The 19,248-nt window shown below is 31.5% G+C and overlaps 1 protein-coding gene across 1 annotated transcript in view; it reads left to right on the top strand.

Moving 5' to 3' along the window:
• Positions 1-19,248, top strand: part of LOC127726636 (zonadhesin-like) — a 150,983-nt gene that overhangs the window by 104,760 nt on the left and 26,975 nt on the right. The window contains exons 39-42 of the mRNA XM_052234057.1: positions 846-959; positions 5,258-5,371; positions 10,139-10,252; positions 11,507-11,620. Coding sequence (XP_052090017.1) covers positions 846-959; positions 5,258-5,371; positions 10,139-10,252; positions 11,507-11,620 — 456 coding nt within the window. The remainder of the gene's footprint in view (positions 1-845; positions 960-5,257; positions 5,372-10,138; positions 10,253-11,506; positions 11,621-19,248) is intronic.

Raw genomic sequence — 19,248 nt, 5'->3', positions numbered from 1 at the left:
ATAAAGTGAACGGTTACAGTTGCACGTGTCGTCAAGGTTACAAAGGAAAGAATTGTGAAATAGGTATGATATCAGATTAGAATAAACATATCTTAATGTCATTATTTTATCTTAGTGTTTGAAATCTGTTTTCTTAGAAAAATAATGAACTACAATGGAGAAGAGACTAAAGAGGGGGACAACAAACGAAAACCCATATTACAAAGACATACAGTCAACACTTTTGTCTTTAAGACTTTCAAAGAGAGTAATTTCTCTAGGAAAACTATTTCATTTGCTATTTGTTTAATTTCAAATAAAGATATCTGTCTTCTACATCAATGAACCAGTGTCCCAGGTTAGGGGAGGGTTTGGCGCCATCTAACTAGTTTAACTCCGCCACAAACCAAGATCAGTCGCAAAACATAATACCGTACAAGATACTTAAACATTTTGGAGATTCAATAAGACCTAAAGTATTGCTAAATCTGATCAGGAAAGCGAATATTTGTATGAGAAAGACATATTTCTTAATCTATGATTATTTATTTTGAACCTTTTTGACGAAAAGTAACTGGAAAATCTTGTATAGCAAATGAAAAATATTAGAACAATTCTTATTATGACTATCAATTATATATTATTGAATCTCCAAAATGTTTAAGTATCTTGTACGATATTATGTTTTGCGACTGATCTTTCGGTCAAGGATGTCTAGTAAATGACGAACAGGTCGATTTTAGGTATTTAAGAATTTGAAAATTGCCTTGGTTTATAAGATGATTTTAAGAAATAGGTTTTCAGCTTTGTTGTATTTTTGTAAACTGTATTTTCTGAAATATTAGACATGTGTATACATATTTCAGATATAAATGAATGTCTGCCAAATCCATGCAAGCACGGCGCTGAATGTAAAGATAAAGTGAACGGTTACAGTTGCACGTGTCGTCAAGGTTACAAAGGAAATAATTGTGAAATAGGTATGATATCAGATTAGAATAAACATATCTTAATGTCATTATTTTATTTTAGTGTTTGAAATCTGTTTTCTTAGAAAAATAATGAAATACAATGGAGAAGAGACAAAAGAGGGGGACAACAAACGAAAACCCATATTACAAAGACATACAGTCAACACTTTTGTCTTTAAGACTTTCAAAGAGAGTAATTTCTCTAGGAAAACTATTTCATTTGCTATTTGTTTAATTTCAAATAAATATATCTGTCTTCTACATCAATGAACCAGTGTCCCAGGTTAGGGGAGGGTTTGGCGCCATCTAACTAGTTTAACTCCGCCACAAACCAAGATCAGTCGCAAAACATAATACCGTACAAGATACTTAAACATTTTGGAGATTCAATAAGACCTAAAGTATTGCTAAATCTGATCAGGAAAGCGAATATTTGTATGAGAAAGACATATTTCTTAATCTATGATTATTTATGTTGAACCTTTTTGACGAAAAGTAACTGGAAAATCTTGTATAGCAAATGAAAAATATTAGAACAATTCTTATTATGACTATCAATTATATATTATTGAATCTCCAAAATGTTTAAGTATCTTGTACGATATTATGTTTTGCGACTGATCTTTCGGTGAAGGATGTCTAGTAAATGACGAACAGGTCGATTTTAGGTATTTAAGAATTTGAAATTTGCCTTGGTTTATAAGATGATATTACGAAATAAGTTTTCAGCTTTGTTGTATTTTTGTAAACTGTATTTTCTGAAATATTAGACATGTTTATACATATTTCAGATATAAATGAATGTCTGCCAAATCCATGCAAGCACGGCGCTGAATGTAAAGATAAAGTGAACGGTTACAGTTGCACGTGTCGTCAAGGTTACAAAGGAAAGAATTGTGAAATAGGTATGATATCAGATTAGAATAAACATATCTTAATGCCATTATTTTATTTTAGTGTTTGAAATCTGTTTTCTTAGAAAAATAATGAAATACAACGGAGAAGAGACTAAAGAGGGGGACAACAAACGAAAACCCATATTACAAAGACATACAGTCAACACTTTTGTCTTTAAGACTTTTAAAGATAGTAATTTCTCTAGGAAAACTATTTCATTTGCTATTTGTTTAATTTCAAATAAAGATATCTGTCTTTTAACTCAATGAACCAGTGTCCCAGGCTAGGGGAGGGTTTGGCGCCATCTAACTAGTTTAACTCCGCCACAAACCAAGATCAGTCGCAAAACATAATATCGTACAAGATACTTAAACATTTTGGAGATTCAATATGACCTAAAGTATTGCTAAATCTGATCAGGAAAGCGAATATTTGTATGAGAAAGACATATTTCTTAATCTATGATTATTTATTTTGAACCTTTTTGACGAAAAGTAACTGGAAAATCTTGTATAGCAAATGAAAAAAATTAGAACAATTCTTATTATGACTATCAATTATATATTATTGAATCTCCAAAATGTTTAAGTATCTTGTACGATATTATGTTTTGCGACTGATCTTTCGGTGAAGGATGTCTAGTAAATGACGAACAGGTCGATTTTAGGTATTTAAGAATTTGAAATTTGCCTTGGTTTATAAGATGATATTACGAAATAAGTTTTCAGCTTTGTTGTATTTTTGTAAACTGTATTTTCTGAAATATTAGACATGTGTATACATATTTCAGATATAAATGAATGTCTGCCAAATCCATGCAAGCACGGCGCTGAATGTAAAGATAAAGTGAACGGTTACAGTTGCACGTGTCGTCAAGGTTACAAAGGAAAGAATTGTGAAATAGGTATGATATCAGATTAGAATAACAATATCTTAATGCCATTATTTTATTTTAGTGTTTGATTTCTGTTTTCTTAGAAAAATAATGTAATACAATGGAGAAGAGACTAAAGAGGGGGACAACAAACGAAAACCCATATTACAAAGACATACAGTCAACACTTTTGTCTTTAAGACTTTCAAAGATAGTAATTTCTCTAGGAAAACTATTTCATTTGCTATTTGTTTAATTTCAAATAACGATATCTGTCTTTTACATCAATGAACCAGTGTCCCAGGTTAGGGGAGGATTTGGCGCCATCTAACTAGTTTAACTCCGCCACAAACCAAGATCAGTCGCAAAACATAATATCGTACAAGATACTTAAACATTTTGGAGATTCAATAAGACCTAAAGTATTGCTAAATCCGATCAGGAAAGCGAATATTTGTATGAGAAAGACATATTTCTTAATCTATGATTATTTATTTTGAACCTTTTTGACGAAAAGTAACTGGAAAATCTTGTATAGCAAATGAAAAAAATTAGAACAATTCTTATTCTGACTATCAATTATATATTATTGAATCTCCAAAATGTTTAAGTATCTTGTACGATATTATGTTTTGCGACTGATCTTTCGGTCAAGGATGTCTAGTAAATGACGAACAGGTCGATTTTAGGTATTTAAGAATTTGAAATTTGCCTTGGTTTATAAGATGATAATACGAAATAAGTTTTCAGCTTTGTTGTATTTTTGTAAACTGTATTTTCTGAAATATTAGACATGTGTATACATATTTCAGATATAAATGAATGTCTGCCAAATCCATGCAAGCACGGCGCTGAATGTAAAGATAAAGTGAACGGTTACAGTTGCACGTGTCGTCAAGGTTACAAAGGAAAGAATTGTGAAATAGGTATGATATCAGATTAGAATAAACATATCTTAATGTCATTATTTTATCTTAGTGTTTGAAATCTGTTTTCTTAGAAAAATAATGAAATACAATGGAGAAGAGACTAAAGAGGGGGACAACAAACGAAAACCCATATTACAAAGACATACAGTCAACACTTTTGTCTATGAAAAGAGAGTAATTTCTCTAAGAAAACTATTTCATTTGCTATTCGTTTAATTTCAAATAGAGATATCTGTCTATTACATCAATGAACCAGTTTCCCAGGTTAGGGGAGGGTTTGGCGCCATCTAACTAGTTTAACTCCGCCACAAACCAAGATCAGTCGCAAAACATAATATCGTACAAGATACTTAAACATTTTGGAGATTCAATAAGACCTAAAGTATTGCTAAATCTGATCAGGAAAGCGAATATTTGTATGAGAAAGACATATTTCTTAATCTATGATTATTTATTTTGAACCTTTTTGACGTAAAGTAACTGGAAAATCTTGTATAGCAAATGAAAAAAATTAGAACAATTCTTATTATGACTATCAATTATATATTATTGAATCTCCAAAATGTTTAAGTATCTTGTACGATATTATGTTTTGCGACTGATCTTTCGGTGAAGGATGTCTAGTAAATGACGAACAGGTCGATTTTAGGTATTTAAGAATTTGAAATTTGCCTTGGTTTATAAGATGATATTACGAAATAAGTTTTCAGCTTTGTTGTATTTTTGTAAACTGTATTTTCTGAAATATTAGACATGTGTATACATATTTCAGATATAAATGAATGTCTGCCAAATCCATGCAAGCACGGCGCTGAATGTAAAGATAAAGTGAACGGTTACAGTTGCACGTGTCGTCAAGGTTACAAAGGAAAGAATTGTGAAATAGGTATGATATCAGATTAGAATAACAATATCTTAATGCCATTATTTTATTTTAGTGTTTGAAATCTGTTTTCTTAGAAAAAATAATGAAATACAATGGAGAAGAGACTAAAGAGGGGGACAACAAAAAATTTCTCTAGGAAAACTGTTTCATTTGCTATTTGTTTAATTTCAAATAAAGATATCTGTCTTTTACATCAATGAACCAGTGTCCCAGGCTAGGGGAGGGTTTGGTGCCATTTATCTAGTTTAACTCCGCCACAAACTAAGATCAGTCGCAAAACATAATATCGTACAAGATACTTAAACATTTTGGAGATTCAATAAGACCTAAAGTATTGCTAAATCTGATCAGGAAAGCGAATATTTGTATGAGAAAGACATATTTCTTAATCCATGATTATTTATTTTGAACCTTTTTGACGAAAAGTAACTGGAAAATCTTGTATAGCAAATGAAAAAAATTAGAACAATTCTTATTATGACTATCAATTATATATTATTGAATCTCCAAAATGTTTAAGTATCTTGTACGATATTATGTTTTGCGACTGATCTTTCGGTGAAGGATGTCTAGTAAATGACGAACAGGTCAATTTTAGGTATTTAAGAATTTGAAATTTGCCTTGGTTTATAAGATGATATTACGAAATAAGTTTTCAGCTTTGTTGTATTTTTGTAAACTGTATTTTCTGAAATATTTGACATGTGTATACATATTTCAGATATAAATGAATGTCTGCCAAAGCCATGCAAGCACGGCGCTGAATGTAAAGATAAAGTGAACGGTTACAGTTGCACGTGTCGTCAAGGTTACAAAGGAAAGAATTGTGAAATAGGTATGATATCAGATTAGAATAACAATATCTTAATGCCATTATTTTATTTTAGTGTTTGAAATCTGTTTTCTTAGAAAAATAATGAAATACAATGGAGAAGAGACTAAAGAGGGGGACAACAAACGAAAACCCATATTACAAAGACATACAGTCAACACTTTTGTCTATGAAAAGAGAGTAATTTCTCTAAGAAAACTATTTCACTTGCTATTCGTTTAATTTCAAATAGAGATATCTGTCTATTACATCAATGAACCAGTTTCCCAGGTTAGGGGAGGGTTTGGCGCCATCTAACTAGTTTAACTCCGCCACAAACCAAGATCAGTCGCAAAACATAATATCGTACAAGATACTTAAACATTTTGGAGATTCAATAAGACCTAAAGTATTGCTAAATCTGATCAGGAAAGCGAATATTTGTATGAGAAAGACATATTTCTTAATCTATGATTATTTATTTTGAACCTTTTTGACGTAAAGTAACTGGAAAATCTTGTAAAGCAAATGAAAAAAATTAGAACAATTCTTATTATGACTATCAATTATATATTATTGAATCTCCAAAATGTTTAAGTATCTTGTACGATATTATGTTTTGCGACTGATCTTTCGGTGAAGGATGTCTAGTAAATGACGAACAGGTCGATTTTAGGTATTTAAGAATTTGAAATTTGCCTTGGTTTATAAGATGATATTACGAAATAAGTTTTCAGCTTTGTTGTATTTTTGTAAACTGTATTTTCTGAAATATTAGACATGTGTATACATATTTCAGATATAAATGAATGTCTGCCAAATCCATGCAAGCACGGCGCTGAATGTAAAGATAAAGTGAACGGTTACAGTTGCACGTGTCGTCAAGGTTACAAAGGAAAGAATTGTGAAATAGGTATGATATCAGATTAGAATAACAATATCTTAATGCCATTATTTTATTTTAGTGTTTGAAATCTGTTTTCTTAGAAAAAATAATGAAATACAATGGAGAAGAGACTAAAGAGGGGGACAACAAAAAATTTCTCTAGGAAAACTGTTTCATTTGCTATTTGTTTAATTTCAAATAAAGATATCTGTCTTTTACATCAATGAACCAGTGTCCCAGGCTAGGGGAGGGTTTGGTGCCATTTATCTAGTTTAACTCCGCCACAAACCAAGATCAGTCGCAAAACATAATATCGTACAAGATACTTAAACATTTTGGAGATTCAATAAGACCTAAAGTATTGCTAAATCTGATCAAGAAAGCGAATATTTGTATGAGGAAGACATATTTCTTAATCTATGATTATTTATTTTGAATCTTTTTGACGAAAAGTAACTGGAAAATCTTGTATAGCAAATGAAAAAAATTAGAACAATTCTTATTATGACTATCAATTATATATTATTGAATCTCCAAAATGTTTAAGTATCTTGTACGATATTATGTTTTGCGACTGATCTTTCGGTGAAGGATGTCTAGTAAATGACGAACAGGTCGATTTTAGGTATTTCAGAATTTAAAATTTGCCTTGGTTTATAAGATGATATTACGAAATAAGTTTTCAGCTTTGTTGTATTTTTGTAAACTGTATTTTCTGAAATATTAGACATGTGTATACATATTTCAGATATAAATGAATGTCTGCCAAATCCATGCAAGCACGGCGCTGAATGTAAAGATAAAGTGAACGGTTACAGTTGCACGTGTCGTCAAGGTTACAAAGGAAAGAATTGTGAAATAGGTATGATATCAGATTAGAATAAACATAATAATGTCAATATTTTATTTTAGTGTTTGAAATCTGTTTTCTTAGAAAAATAATGAAATACAATGGAGAAGAGACTAAAGAGGGGGACAACAAACGAAAACCCATATTACAAAGACATACAGTCAACACTTTTGTCTTTAAGACTTTCAAAGATAGTAATTTCTCTAGGAAAACTATTTCATTTGCTATTTGTTTAATTTCAAATAAAGATATCTGTCTTTTACATCAATGAACCAGTGTCCCAGGTTAGGGGAGGGTTTGGCGCCATCTAACTAGTTTAACTCCGCCACAAACCAAGATCAGTCGCAAAACATAATATCGTACAAGATACTTAAACATTTTGGAGATTCAATAAGTCCTAAAGTATTGCTAAATCTGATCAGGAAAGCGAATATTTGTATGAGAAAGACATATTTCTTAATCTATGATTATTTATTTTGAACCTTTTTGACGAAAAGTAACTGGAAAATCTTGTATAGCAAATGAAAAAAATTAGAACAATTCTTATTATGACTATCAATTATATATTATTGAATCTCCAAAATGTTTAAGTATCTTGTACGATATTATGTTTTGCGACTGATCTTTCGGTCAAGGATGTCTAGTAAATGACGAACAGGTCGATTTTAGGTATTTAAGAATTTGAAATTTGCCTTGGTTTATAAGATGATATTACGAAATAAGTTTTCAGCTTTGTTGTATTTTTGTAAACTGTATTTTCTGAAATATTAGACATGTGTATACATATTTCAGATATAAATGAATGTCTGCCAAATCCATGCAAGCACGGCGCTGAATGTAAAGATAAAGTGAACGGTTACAGTTGCACGTGTCGTCAAGGTTACAAAGGAAAGAATTGTGAAATAGGTATGATATCAGATTAGAATAACAATATCTTAATGCCATTATTTTATTTTAGTGTTTGAAATCTGTTTTCTTAGAAAAATAATGAAATACAATGGAGAAGAGACTGAAGAGGGGGACAACAAACGAAAACCCATATTACAAAGACATACAGTCAACACTTTTGTCTTTAAGACTTTCAAAGAGAGTAATTTCTCTAGGAAAACTATTTCATTTGCTATTTGTTTAATTTCAAATAAAGATATCTGTCTTTTACATCAATGAACCAGTGTCCCAGGTTAGGGGAGGGTTTGGCGCCATCTAACTAGTTTAACTCCGCCACAAACCAAGATCAGTCGCAAAACATAATATCGTACAAGATACTTAAACATTTTGGAGATTTAATAAGACCTAAAGTATTGCTAAATCCGATCAGGAAAGCGAATATTTGTATGAGAAAGACATATTTCTTAATCTATGATTATTTATTTTGAACCTTTTTGACGAAAAGTAACTGGAAAATCTTGTATAGCAAATGAAAAAAATTAGAACAATTCTTTAATGACTATCAATTATATATTATTGAATCTCCAAAATGTTTAAGTATCTTGTACGATATTATGTTTTGCGACTGATCTTTCGGTCAAGGATGTCTAGTAAATGACGAACAGGCCCATTTAGGTATTTAAGAATTTGAAATTTGCCTTGGTTTATAAGATGATATTACGAAATAAGTTTTCAGCTTTGTTGCATTTTCGTAAACTGTATTTTTTGAAATATTAGACATTTTTATACATATTTCAGATATAAATGAATGTCTGCCAAATCCATGCAAGCACGGCGCTGAATGTATAAATCAAGTGAACCGTTACAGCTGCATGTGTCGTCAAGGTTACAAAGGAAATAACTGTGAAATAGGTATGATATCAGATTAGAATAAAAATATTTTAATGTCATAATATTATTTTAGTGTTGGAAATCTGTTTGCTTAGAAAATTAATAAAATACAAAGGAGAGACTAAAAAGGGGGAACGAAACCCATATTTCAAAGACATACATTAAACACTTTTTTCTTTCAGACTTTCAAAGAGAGTAATTTCTTGAGGAAAACTATTGCATTTGCTATTCATTTAATTTCAAATAAAGATATATGTCTTTTACATTAATGCACTAGTGTCCCAGGTAAGGGGAGGGTTTGGCGCCATCTTACTAGTTTAACCCCCGCCACATTTTGTATGTGCCTGTTCCAAGACAGGAGCCTGTATTTCAGTGGTTGCCGTTTGTTGCTTTGTTACAAATTTGTTTTTCGTTCAATATTTTGTACATAAATAAGGCCGTTAGTTTTCTCGTTTGAATTATTTTACATTTGTATTTTCGGGGCCGTTTATTATTTACTATGCAGTATGGACTTTGCTCATTGTTGAAGGCCGTACGGTGACCTGCAGTTGCTACTTTCTGTGTCATTTTGGTCTCTTGTGGAGATTTGGCTCATTGGCAATCGTACCATATCTTCTTTTTCATTCAAACGGCGCCAGATATAAAGATAAATGTAATGGCTACATGTGTATATGTCCTCCTGGTTACAAAAGAAGGCATTGCAAAATATGTACATGTATGGTGTTTTTTTCTTTTTCCCGTGATAACAGTTTAGGAAATTTTCATACATCTAGTTTTAACAATTAATGTATCTTCAGTAATGCTAGTAAGCGAAATATTTAAAAAAAATCGGAACCTAAAAACAACGTTGAAGAGCTAATCAAACCAAAAAGGACCTAAAATATTGCTCAATCCGATCAAGGAATCCAATTTTTGCATGATAAAGATATATTCCTTAATCTATGTTTATTTATTTTGAATTTTTTTTGACACAAAAAGTAACTGGAAAATCTGCTATAGGAAATGAAAAAAATTAAAACATTTTTTTATTATGACTATCAATTATATATTATTGAAACTCCAAAATGTTTTAGTATCTTGTACGATATTATGTTTTTGGACTGATGTTATGGTCAAGGATGTCTAGTAAATGACGAACAGGTCGAATTTAGATATTTAAGAATTTGAAATTTGCCTTGATTTGTAAAAAAATATATACCGAAATAAGTTTTCAGCTTTGTTGTATTTTTGTAAACTGTATTATCTGAAATATTTGACATGTGTATACATATTTCAGATATAAACGAATGTCTACCAAATCCATGCAAGCACGGCGCTGAATGTAAAGATAAAGTGAACGGTTACAGCTGCACGTGTCGTCAAGGTTACAAAGGAAAGAACTGTGGAATAGGTATGACATCAGATTAGAATAAAAATATCTTAATGTCAATATATTATTTTAGTGTTGGAAATCTGTTTTCTTAGAAAAATAATGAAATACAAAGGAGAAGAGACTAAAGAGGGGGGGGGGGGACAAAACCCATATTTCAAAGACATACAGTCAACACTTTTGACAATCAGACTTTCAAAGAGAGTAATTTCCTGAGGAAAACTATTTCATTTGCTATTCGTTTAATTTCAAACATAGATATAGTGTTCCACATCAATGCACCACTGTCCCAGGTTAGTGGAGGGCTTGGCGCCATATTACTAGTTTAACTCGCCACATTCTGTATGTGCCTGTCCCAAGTCAGGAGCCTGTAATTCAGTGGTTTTCGTTTGTTGCTGTGTTACATACTTATTTTTCGTTCATTATTTTGTACATTAATTAGGCCGTTACTTTTCTAATTTGAATTTGTTTTACATTTGTCATTTCGAGGCCTTTTGTAGCTGACTATGCGGTATGGGCTTTGCTTATTGTTGAAGGCCGTATGGTGATCTATAGTTGATAATTTCTGTGTCATTTGTTCTCTTGTGGAGAGTTGTCTCAGCGGCAATCATACCGCATCTTCTTTTTTTATAAAAACGGCGCCAGATGTAAAGATAAAATTAATGGCTACATATGTATATGTCCACCTGATTACAAAGGAAGGCATTGCGAAATAGATACATGTATGGTGTTTTTCTTTTTTCCGAGATATCAGTTTAGGGCATTTCATATTTCTAATTTTAGCAATTAATGTCTCCTCAGTAGTGCTAGTAAATGCAATATTAAAAAAAAAATAGAACCTAAAAACAACGTTAAAGAGCTAATCAAACCAAAAAAGACCTATAATATTGCTAAATCCAACCAAGGAATCTAATTTTTCCATGAGAAAGATATATTCCTTAATCTATGATTGTTTATTTTGAACCGTTTTGACACAAAAAGTAACTAGTTAAGCTTCTACAGCGAATGAAAAAAATTAACACAATTTTTATCATGACTATCAATTATATATTATTGAAATTTCAAAATGTTTTAGATCTTGTACGATAGTATGTTTTCCGACTGATCTTTCGGTCAAGGATGTCTAGTAAATGACGAACAGGTCGGCTTAAGGTATATAAGAATTTGAAATTTGCCTTGGTTTATAAGATAATATAACGAAATAAGTTTTCAGCCTTGTTGTAATTTTGTAAACTGTATTATCTGAAATATTTGACATGTGTTTGCATATTTCAGATATAAATGAATGTCTGTCAAATCCATGCAAGCACGGCGCTGAATGTAAAGATAAAGTGAACGATTACAGCTGCACGTGTCGTCAAGGTTACAAAGGAAAGAATTGTGAAATAGGTATGATATCATTTTAGAATAAAAATATCTTAATTTCAATATATTATTTTAGTGTTTGAAATCTGATTTCTTAGAAAAATAATGAAATACAAAGAAGAAAGACTAAAGAGGGGGTAAAACAAAAACCATATTTCAAAGACATACAGTCAACACTTTTTTTCTTTCAGACTTTCAAAGAGAGTAATTTCTTAAGGAAAACTATTGCATTTTCTATTCGTTCATTTCAAATGAAGATATCTGTTTTCTACATCAATGCACCAGTGTCTCAGGTAAGGGGAGGATTTGGCGCCATCTAACTAGTTTAACCCCGCCACATTCTAAATATGCCTGTCCCAAGGCAGGAGCCTGTAATTCAATGGTTGCCGTTTGTTGGTGTGTTACAAATTTGTTTTTCGTTCAATATTTTGTACATAAGTTAGGCCGTTATTTTCTCGTTTGAATTATTTTACATCTGTCTTTTCGGGGTCTTTTATTACTGACTTTGTAGTATGGACTTTGCTCATTGAAGGCCGTACGGTGACCTACAGTTGATAATTTCTGTGTCATTTCGGTCTCTTGTGGAGAGTTGTCTCATTTGCAATCATACCATCTCTTCTTGTTTATTTGAATGGCGCCAGATGTAAAGATAAATTTAATGGCTACATGTGTATATGTCCACCTGGTTACAAAAGAAGGCATTGCAAAATATGTACATGTATGGTGAGTTTTCTTTTTCCAAGATATCAGTTGAGGGCATTATCATATTTCTAATTTTTAAAAAACAAATGTCTCCTCAGTAATGCTAGTAAATGCAATATTAAAAAAACATCAGAACCTAAAAACAACGCTGAAGAGCTAATCAAACAAAAATGGACCTAAAGTATTGCTAAATCCGATCAAGGAATCTAATTTTTGTATGAGAAAGATATATTCCTTAATCTATGATTATTTATTTTGAACCTTTCTGACACAAAAAGTAACTGGAAAATCTTCTTTGGCAAATGAAAAAAGTTAAAACAATTTTTATAATGACTATCAATTACATATTATTGAAACTCCAAAATATTTTAGTATCATGTACGATATTATGTTTTTCGACTGATCTTTTGTCGAGGATGTCTAGTAAATGACGAACAGGTTGGTGTTAGGTATCTAAAAATTTGACATTTTCCTTTGTTTATAAAAAGATATAACAAAATAAGTTTTCAGCTTTGTTGTATTTTCGTAAACTGCATTATCTGAAATATTTGACATGTGTATACCTATTTCAGATATAAATGAATGTCTGCCAGATCCATGCAAGCACGGCGCTGAATGTAAAGATAAAGTGAACGGTTACAGCTGCACTTGTCGTCAAGGCTACAAAGGAAAGAATTGTGAAATAGGTATGATATCAGATAAGAATAAAGATATCTTAATGTCAGTATATTATTTTAGTGTTTGAAATCGTTTTTCTTAGAAAAATAATGAAATACAAAGGAAAAGAGAGTAAAGAGGGGGGAGTGGGCAACAAACGAAAACCCATGTTTTAAAGACATACAGTCAACACTTTTGTCTTTCAGACTTTCAAAGAGAGTAATTTCTTGAGGAAAACTATTGCATTTGATATTCGTTTAATTTCAAATAAAGATATATGTCTTCTACATCAATGCACCTTTATCCCAGGTTAGTGGAGGGTTTGGCGCCATCTAACTAGTTTAACCCTGCCAAATTCTGTATGTGCCTGTCCCAAGTCAGGAGCCTGTAATTCAGTGGTTGCCGTTTGTTGCTGTGTTACAAATTTGTTTTTCGTTGAATATTTTGTACATAAATTAGTCCGTTAGTTTTCTCGTTTGAATTATTTGACATTTGTCTTTTCGGCGTCTTTTCTAGCTGACTATGCAGTATGGACTTTGTTCATTGTTGAAGGCCGTACGGTATAGTTGCTAATTCTGTGTCCTTTCGGTCTCTTGTGGAGAGTTGTCTCATTGGCAATCATACCACATCTTTTTTTTGATAAAAACGGCGCCACATATAAAGATAAAGTTAATGGCTACATGTGTATATGTCCACCTGGTTACAAAAGAAGGCATTGCATAATATGTACATGTATGGTGTTTTTCCTTTTTCCCGTGATATCAGTTTAGAGCATTTTCATATTTCTGGTTTTAACAATTAATGTCTCGTTAGAGGAGGGTTTGGCGCAATCTAACTTGTTTAACCCCGCCACGTTCTGTATGTGCCTGTCCCAAGTCAAAGCCTGTAAATCAGTGGTTGTCGTGTGTTAATGTGTAACAAATTTATTTTTCGTTCAATATTTTGTTCATAAATTAGGCCGTTAGTTTTCTTGTTTGAATTATTTTACATTAGTCTTTTCTGGGCATTTTATAGCTGACTATGCAGTATGAATTTTGCTCATTGTTGAAGGCCGTACGGTGACCTATAGTGGCTAATTTCTGTGTCATGTTGGTCTCTTATGGAGAGTTGTTTCATTGGCAATCATACCACATCTTCTTTTTTATAAAAACGGCGCGAGATGTAAAGATAAAATTAATGGCTACATGTGTATATGTCCACCTGGTTACAAAAGGCATTCCAAATATGAACATGTATGGTGTTTTTCCTTTTTCCGAGATATCAATTCAGGGCATTTTCATATTTATATTTTTAACAACTAATGTCTCTTCAGTAATGCTAGTAAATGGAATATTAAAAAAAATTAGAACCTGAAAACGACGTTGAAGAGCTAATCAAACCTAAAAGGACCTAAAGTATTACTAAATCCGATCAGGAAATCTTATTTTTGTATGAGAAAGATATAATCCTTAATCTATGATTATTTATTTTTAACCTTATTGACAAAAAGTAACTGGAAAATCTTGTATGGCAAATGAAAAAAATTAAAACAATTGTTATTTTAACTATCAATTATATATTATTGAAACTCCAAAAATTTAAGTATCTTGTACGATATTATGTTTTCCGACTGATCTTTCGGTCCAGGGTGTCTAGTAAATGACGAACAGGTCGATTTTAGGTATTTAAGAATTTGAAATTTGCCTTGGTTTATAAGAAAATATAACGAAATAAGTTTAAGCTTTGTTGTATTTTTGTATACTGTATTATCTGAAATATTTGACATGTGTAAACGTATTTCAGATATAAATGAATGTCTGCCAAATCCATGCAAGCACGGCGCTGAATGTAAAGATAAGGTGAACGGTTACAGCTGCACGTGTCGTCAAGGTTACAAAGGAAAGAATTGTGAAATAGGTATGATATCAGATAAGAATAAAAATATCTTAATGTCATTATATTATTTTAGTGTTTGAAATCTGTTTTCTTAGAGAAATAATGAAAAAGAAAAGAGAAGAGACTACAAAGGGGGCAACAAAACCCATATTTCAAAGACTTACAGTCAACACTTTTGTCTTTCAGACTTTCAAAGAGAGTAATTTCTCTAGGAAAACTATTTCATTTGCTATTCGTTTAATTTCAGATAAAGATAACTGTCTTCTACATCAATGCACCATTGTCCCAGGTTAGGGGAGGGTTTGGTGCTATCTAACTGGTTTAACCCCATTCTGTATGTGGCTGACTAAGTCAGGAGCCTGTAATTCAGTGGTTGCCGTTTGTTGCTGTGTTACAAATTTGTTTTTCGTTCAATATTTTGTACATAAATTAGACCGTTTGTTTTCTCGTTTGAATAGTTTTGACATTTGTTTTTTGGGGGCCTTTTATAACTGACTTTGCGGTATGGGACTTGCTAATTGTTGAAGGCCGTACGGAGACCTGTTGATGTTAATTTCTGTATCATTTGGGTCTCTTGTGGAGAGTTGTCTCATTGGCAGTCATGCCACATCTTCTCTTTCTTATAAGAACGACGCTAGATGTAAAGATAAAGTTGATGGCTACATGTGTATATGTCCACCTGGTTACAAAAAAAGGCATTTCAAAATATGTACCTGTATGGTGTTTTTCCTTTTTCCGAGATATCAGTTTAAGGAATTATCATATTTCTAATTTTAAAAACTAATGTCTCCTCAGTAATGCTTATAAATGCAATATAAAAAAAGATCAGTACCAAAAAACGACATTGAAGAGCTAATCAAACCAAAAAGGACATAAAGTATTGCTAAATCCGATGAAGGAATCCAATTTTTGTATGAGAAAGATATATTCCTTAATCTATTACTATTTATTTTGAACCTTTTTGACACAAACAGTTACTGAAAAATCTTCTATAGCAAATGAAAAAAATTAACACTATCAAAAATGTTTAAGTATCTTGTACGATATTATGTTTTGCGACTGATCTTTCGGTCAAGGATGTCTAGTAAATGACGAACAGGTTGATTTTAGGTATTTAAGAATTTGAAATTTGCCTTGGTTTATAAGAAAATATAACGAAATAAGTTTTCAGCTTTGTTGTATTTTTATAAACTGTATTATCTGAAATATTTGACATGTGTATACATATTTCAGATATAAATGAATGTCTGCCAAATCCATGCAAGCACGGCGCTGAATGTAAAGATAAAGTGAACGATTACAGCTGCACGTGTCGTCAAGGTTACAAAGGAAAGAATTGTGAAATAGGTATGATATCAGATTAGAATAAAACTATCTTAATGTCATTATATTATTTTAGTGTTGGAAATCTGTTTTCTTAGAGAAATAATGAAATACAAAGGAGAAGAGACTAAAGAGGAGGGCAACAAACAAAAACCCATATTTCAAAGACATACAGTCAACACTTTTGTCTTTCAGACTTTCAAAGAGAGTAATTTCTTGAAGAAAACTATTTCATTTGCTATTCGTTTAATTTTAGATAAATATAACTGTCTTTTACATCAATACACCATTGTCCCAGGTAAGGGGAGGGTTCGGTGCTATCTAACTGGTTTAACCCCGCCACATTCTGTATGTGCCTGTCCCAAGTCAGGAGCATGTAATTCAGTGGTTGTCGTTTGTTGCTGTGTTACATATTTGTTTTACGTTCATTGTTTTGTACATAAATTAGGCCGTTAGTTTTCTCGTATGAATTATTTTACATTTGTCTTTTCGGGGCCTTTTATTACTGACTGTGCAGTATGGACTTTGCTAATTGTTAAAAGCCGTACGGTGCCCTACATTTGTTAATTTCTGTGTTATTTCGGTCTCTTGTGGAGAGTTGTCTCATTGGCAATCATACCACATCTTCTTTTTGATAAAAACGGCGCCATTTGTAAAGATATATTTAATGGCTACATGTGTATATGTCCATCTGGTTACAAAAGAAGGCATTGAAAAATATGTACATGTATGGTGTTTTTCCTTTTTCCGTGATATGAGTTTAAGGCATTTTCATATTTCTAATTTTAACAATTATTTCTCTTCAGTAATGCTAATAAATGTAATATTTAAAAAATAAGAACCTAAAAACAACATTGAAGAGCTAATCAAACTAAAACGGACTTAACGTATTGCTTAATACGATCAAAGAATCCAATTTTGCATGATAAAGATATATTCCTTAATCTATGAATATTTATTTTGAACCTTTTTGACACAAAAAGTAACTGGTAAATCTGGTACAGGAAATGAAAAAAAATTAAAACAATTTTTATTATAACTATCAATTATAAGTTATCAAAACTCCAAAATGTTTAAGTATCTTGTACGATATTATGTTTTCTGACTGATCTCTAGGTCAAAGTTGTGTTTAGTAAATGACGAACAGGTCGATTTTAGGTATTTAAGAATTTGAAATTTGCCTTGGTTTATAAGATAATATAACGAAATAAGTTTTCAGATTTATTGTATTTTTGTAAATTGTATTATCTGAAATATTTGACATGTGTATACATATTTCAGATATAAATGAATGTCTGCCAAATCCATGCAAGCACGGCGCTGAATGTAAAGATAAAATGAACGATTACAGCTGCACGTGTCGTCAAGGTTACAAAGGAAAGAATTGTGAAATAGGTATGACATCAGATTAGAATAAAAATATCTTAATGTCAATATATTATTTTAGTGTTGGAAATCTGTTTTCTTAGGAAAATAATGAAATACAAACGAGAATAGACTAAAGAAGGGGGAAAACAAAACCCATATTTCATAGACTTACAGTCAACACTTTTGACTTTCAGACTTTCAAAGAGAGTAATTTCTTGAGGAAAACTATTTCATTTGCTATTCATTTAATTTCAGATATAGATAACGGTGTTCTACATCAATGCACCAGTGTCCCAGGTTAGGGGAGGGCTTGGCGCCATGTAACTAGTTTTACTCGCCACATTCTGCATTTGCCTGTCCGAAGTCAGGAGCCTGTAATTCAGTGGTTTTCCTTTGTTGCTGTGTTACATATTTATTTTTCGTTCATTATTTTGTACATAAATTAGGCCGTTACTTTTCTAATTTGAATTGTTTTACATTTGTCATTTCAATGCCTTTTATAGCTGATAATGCGGTATGGGCTTTGCTCATTGTTGAAGGTCGTATGGTGACTTATAGTTGTTAATTTCTGTGTCATTTGTTCTCTTGTGGAGAATTGTCTCATTGGCTATCATACCACATCTTCCGTTTTATAAAAACGGCGCCAGATGTAAAGATAAAATTAATGGCTACATATGTATATGTCCACCTGGTTAAAAAAGAAGGCATTGCGAAAAAGGTTCATCTATGGTGTTTTTCCTTTTTTCGAGATATCAGTTTAGGGCATTTTCATATTTTTAATTTTAGCAATTAATGTCTCGCCAGTAGTGTTAGTAAATGCAATATTAAAAATAAATCAGAACCTAAAAACAACGTTAAAGAGTTAATCAAACCACAAAGGACCTAAAGTATTGCTTAATCCGATCAAGGAATCTAATTTTTCCATGAGAAAGATATATTCCTTAATCTTTGATTATTTATTTTGAACCTTTTTGACAATAAAAGTAACCAGTTAAACGTCTATAGCGAATGAAAAAAATTACACAATTTTTATTATGACTATTAAATATATATTATTGAAACTTCAAATGTTTAAGTATCTTGTACGATATTATGTTTTCCGACTGATCTTTCGGTCAAGGATGTCAAGTAAATGACGAACAGGTCGAATTAAGGTATATAAGAATTTGAAATTTTCCTTCTTTTATAAAAGATTATAGCGAAATAAGTTTTCAGTTTTGTTGTATTTTTGTAAACTGTATTATCTGAAATATTTGACATGTGTATACATATTTCAGATATAAATGAATGTCTGCCAAATCCATGCAAGCACGGCGCTGAATGTAAAGATAAAGTAAACGGTTACAGCTGTATGTGTCGTCAAGGTTACAAAGGAAAGAATTGTGAAACAGGTTTGATATCAGATTAGAATAAAAATATCTTAATGTCAGTATATTATTTTAGTGTTGGAAATCTGTTTTCTTAGAAAAAAAATGAAATAGAAAGGAGAAGAGACCAAAGAGGGGGTTTTTTAATCAGATATTATTCTAAATGGAAAAATGGTATCATTTGTGTAGTGGTATGTTGGATTCAGAGGAGAGGCGGATCCAAATATGAAATTAAAAAAAGAGTGTTTGTTTCGCTCCGCTCGGCGTTCTTCATAGTTTTCAGGAATTACGCTCCCCTTAAAGCCTCCTGAAATCTCCCCTTGAATGTGACGTTAAATTGATGTTTGACTTTACTAAATG

The sequence above is a fragment of the Mytilus californianus genome, unplaced genomic scaffold, assembly GCF_021869535.1.
Source record: "Mytilus californianus isolate M0D057914Y unplaced genomic scaffold, xbMytCali1.0.p SCAF_18, whole genome shotgun sequence".
NCBI lineage: Eukaryota > Metazoa > Mollusca > Bivalvia > Mytilida > Mytilidae > Mytilus > Mytilus californianus.
This window is presented reverse-complemented; position numbering and strand designations above follow the sequence as displayed.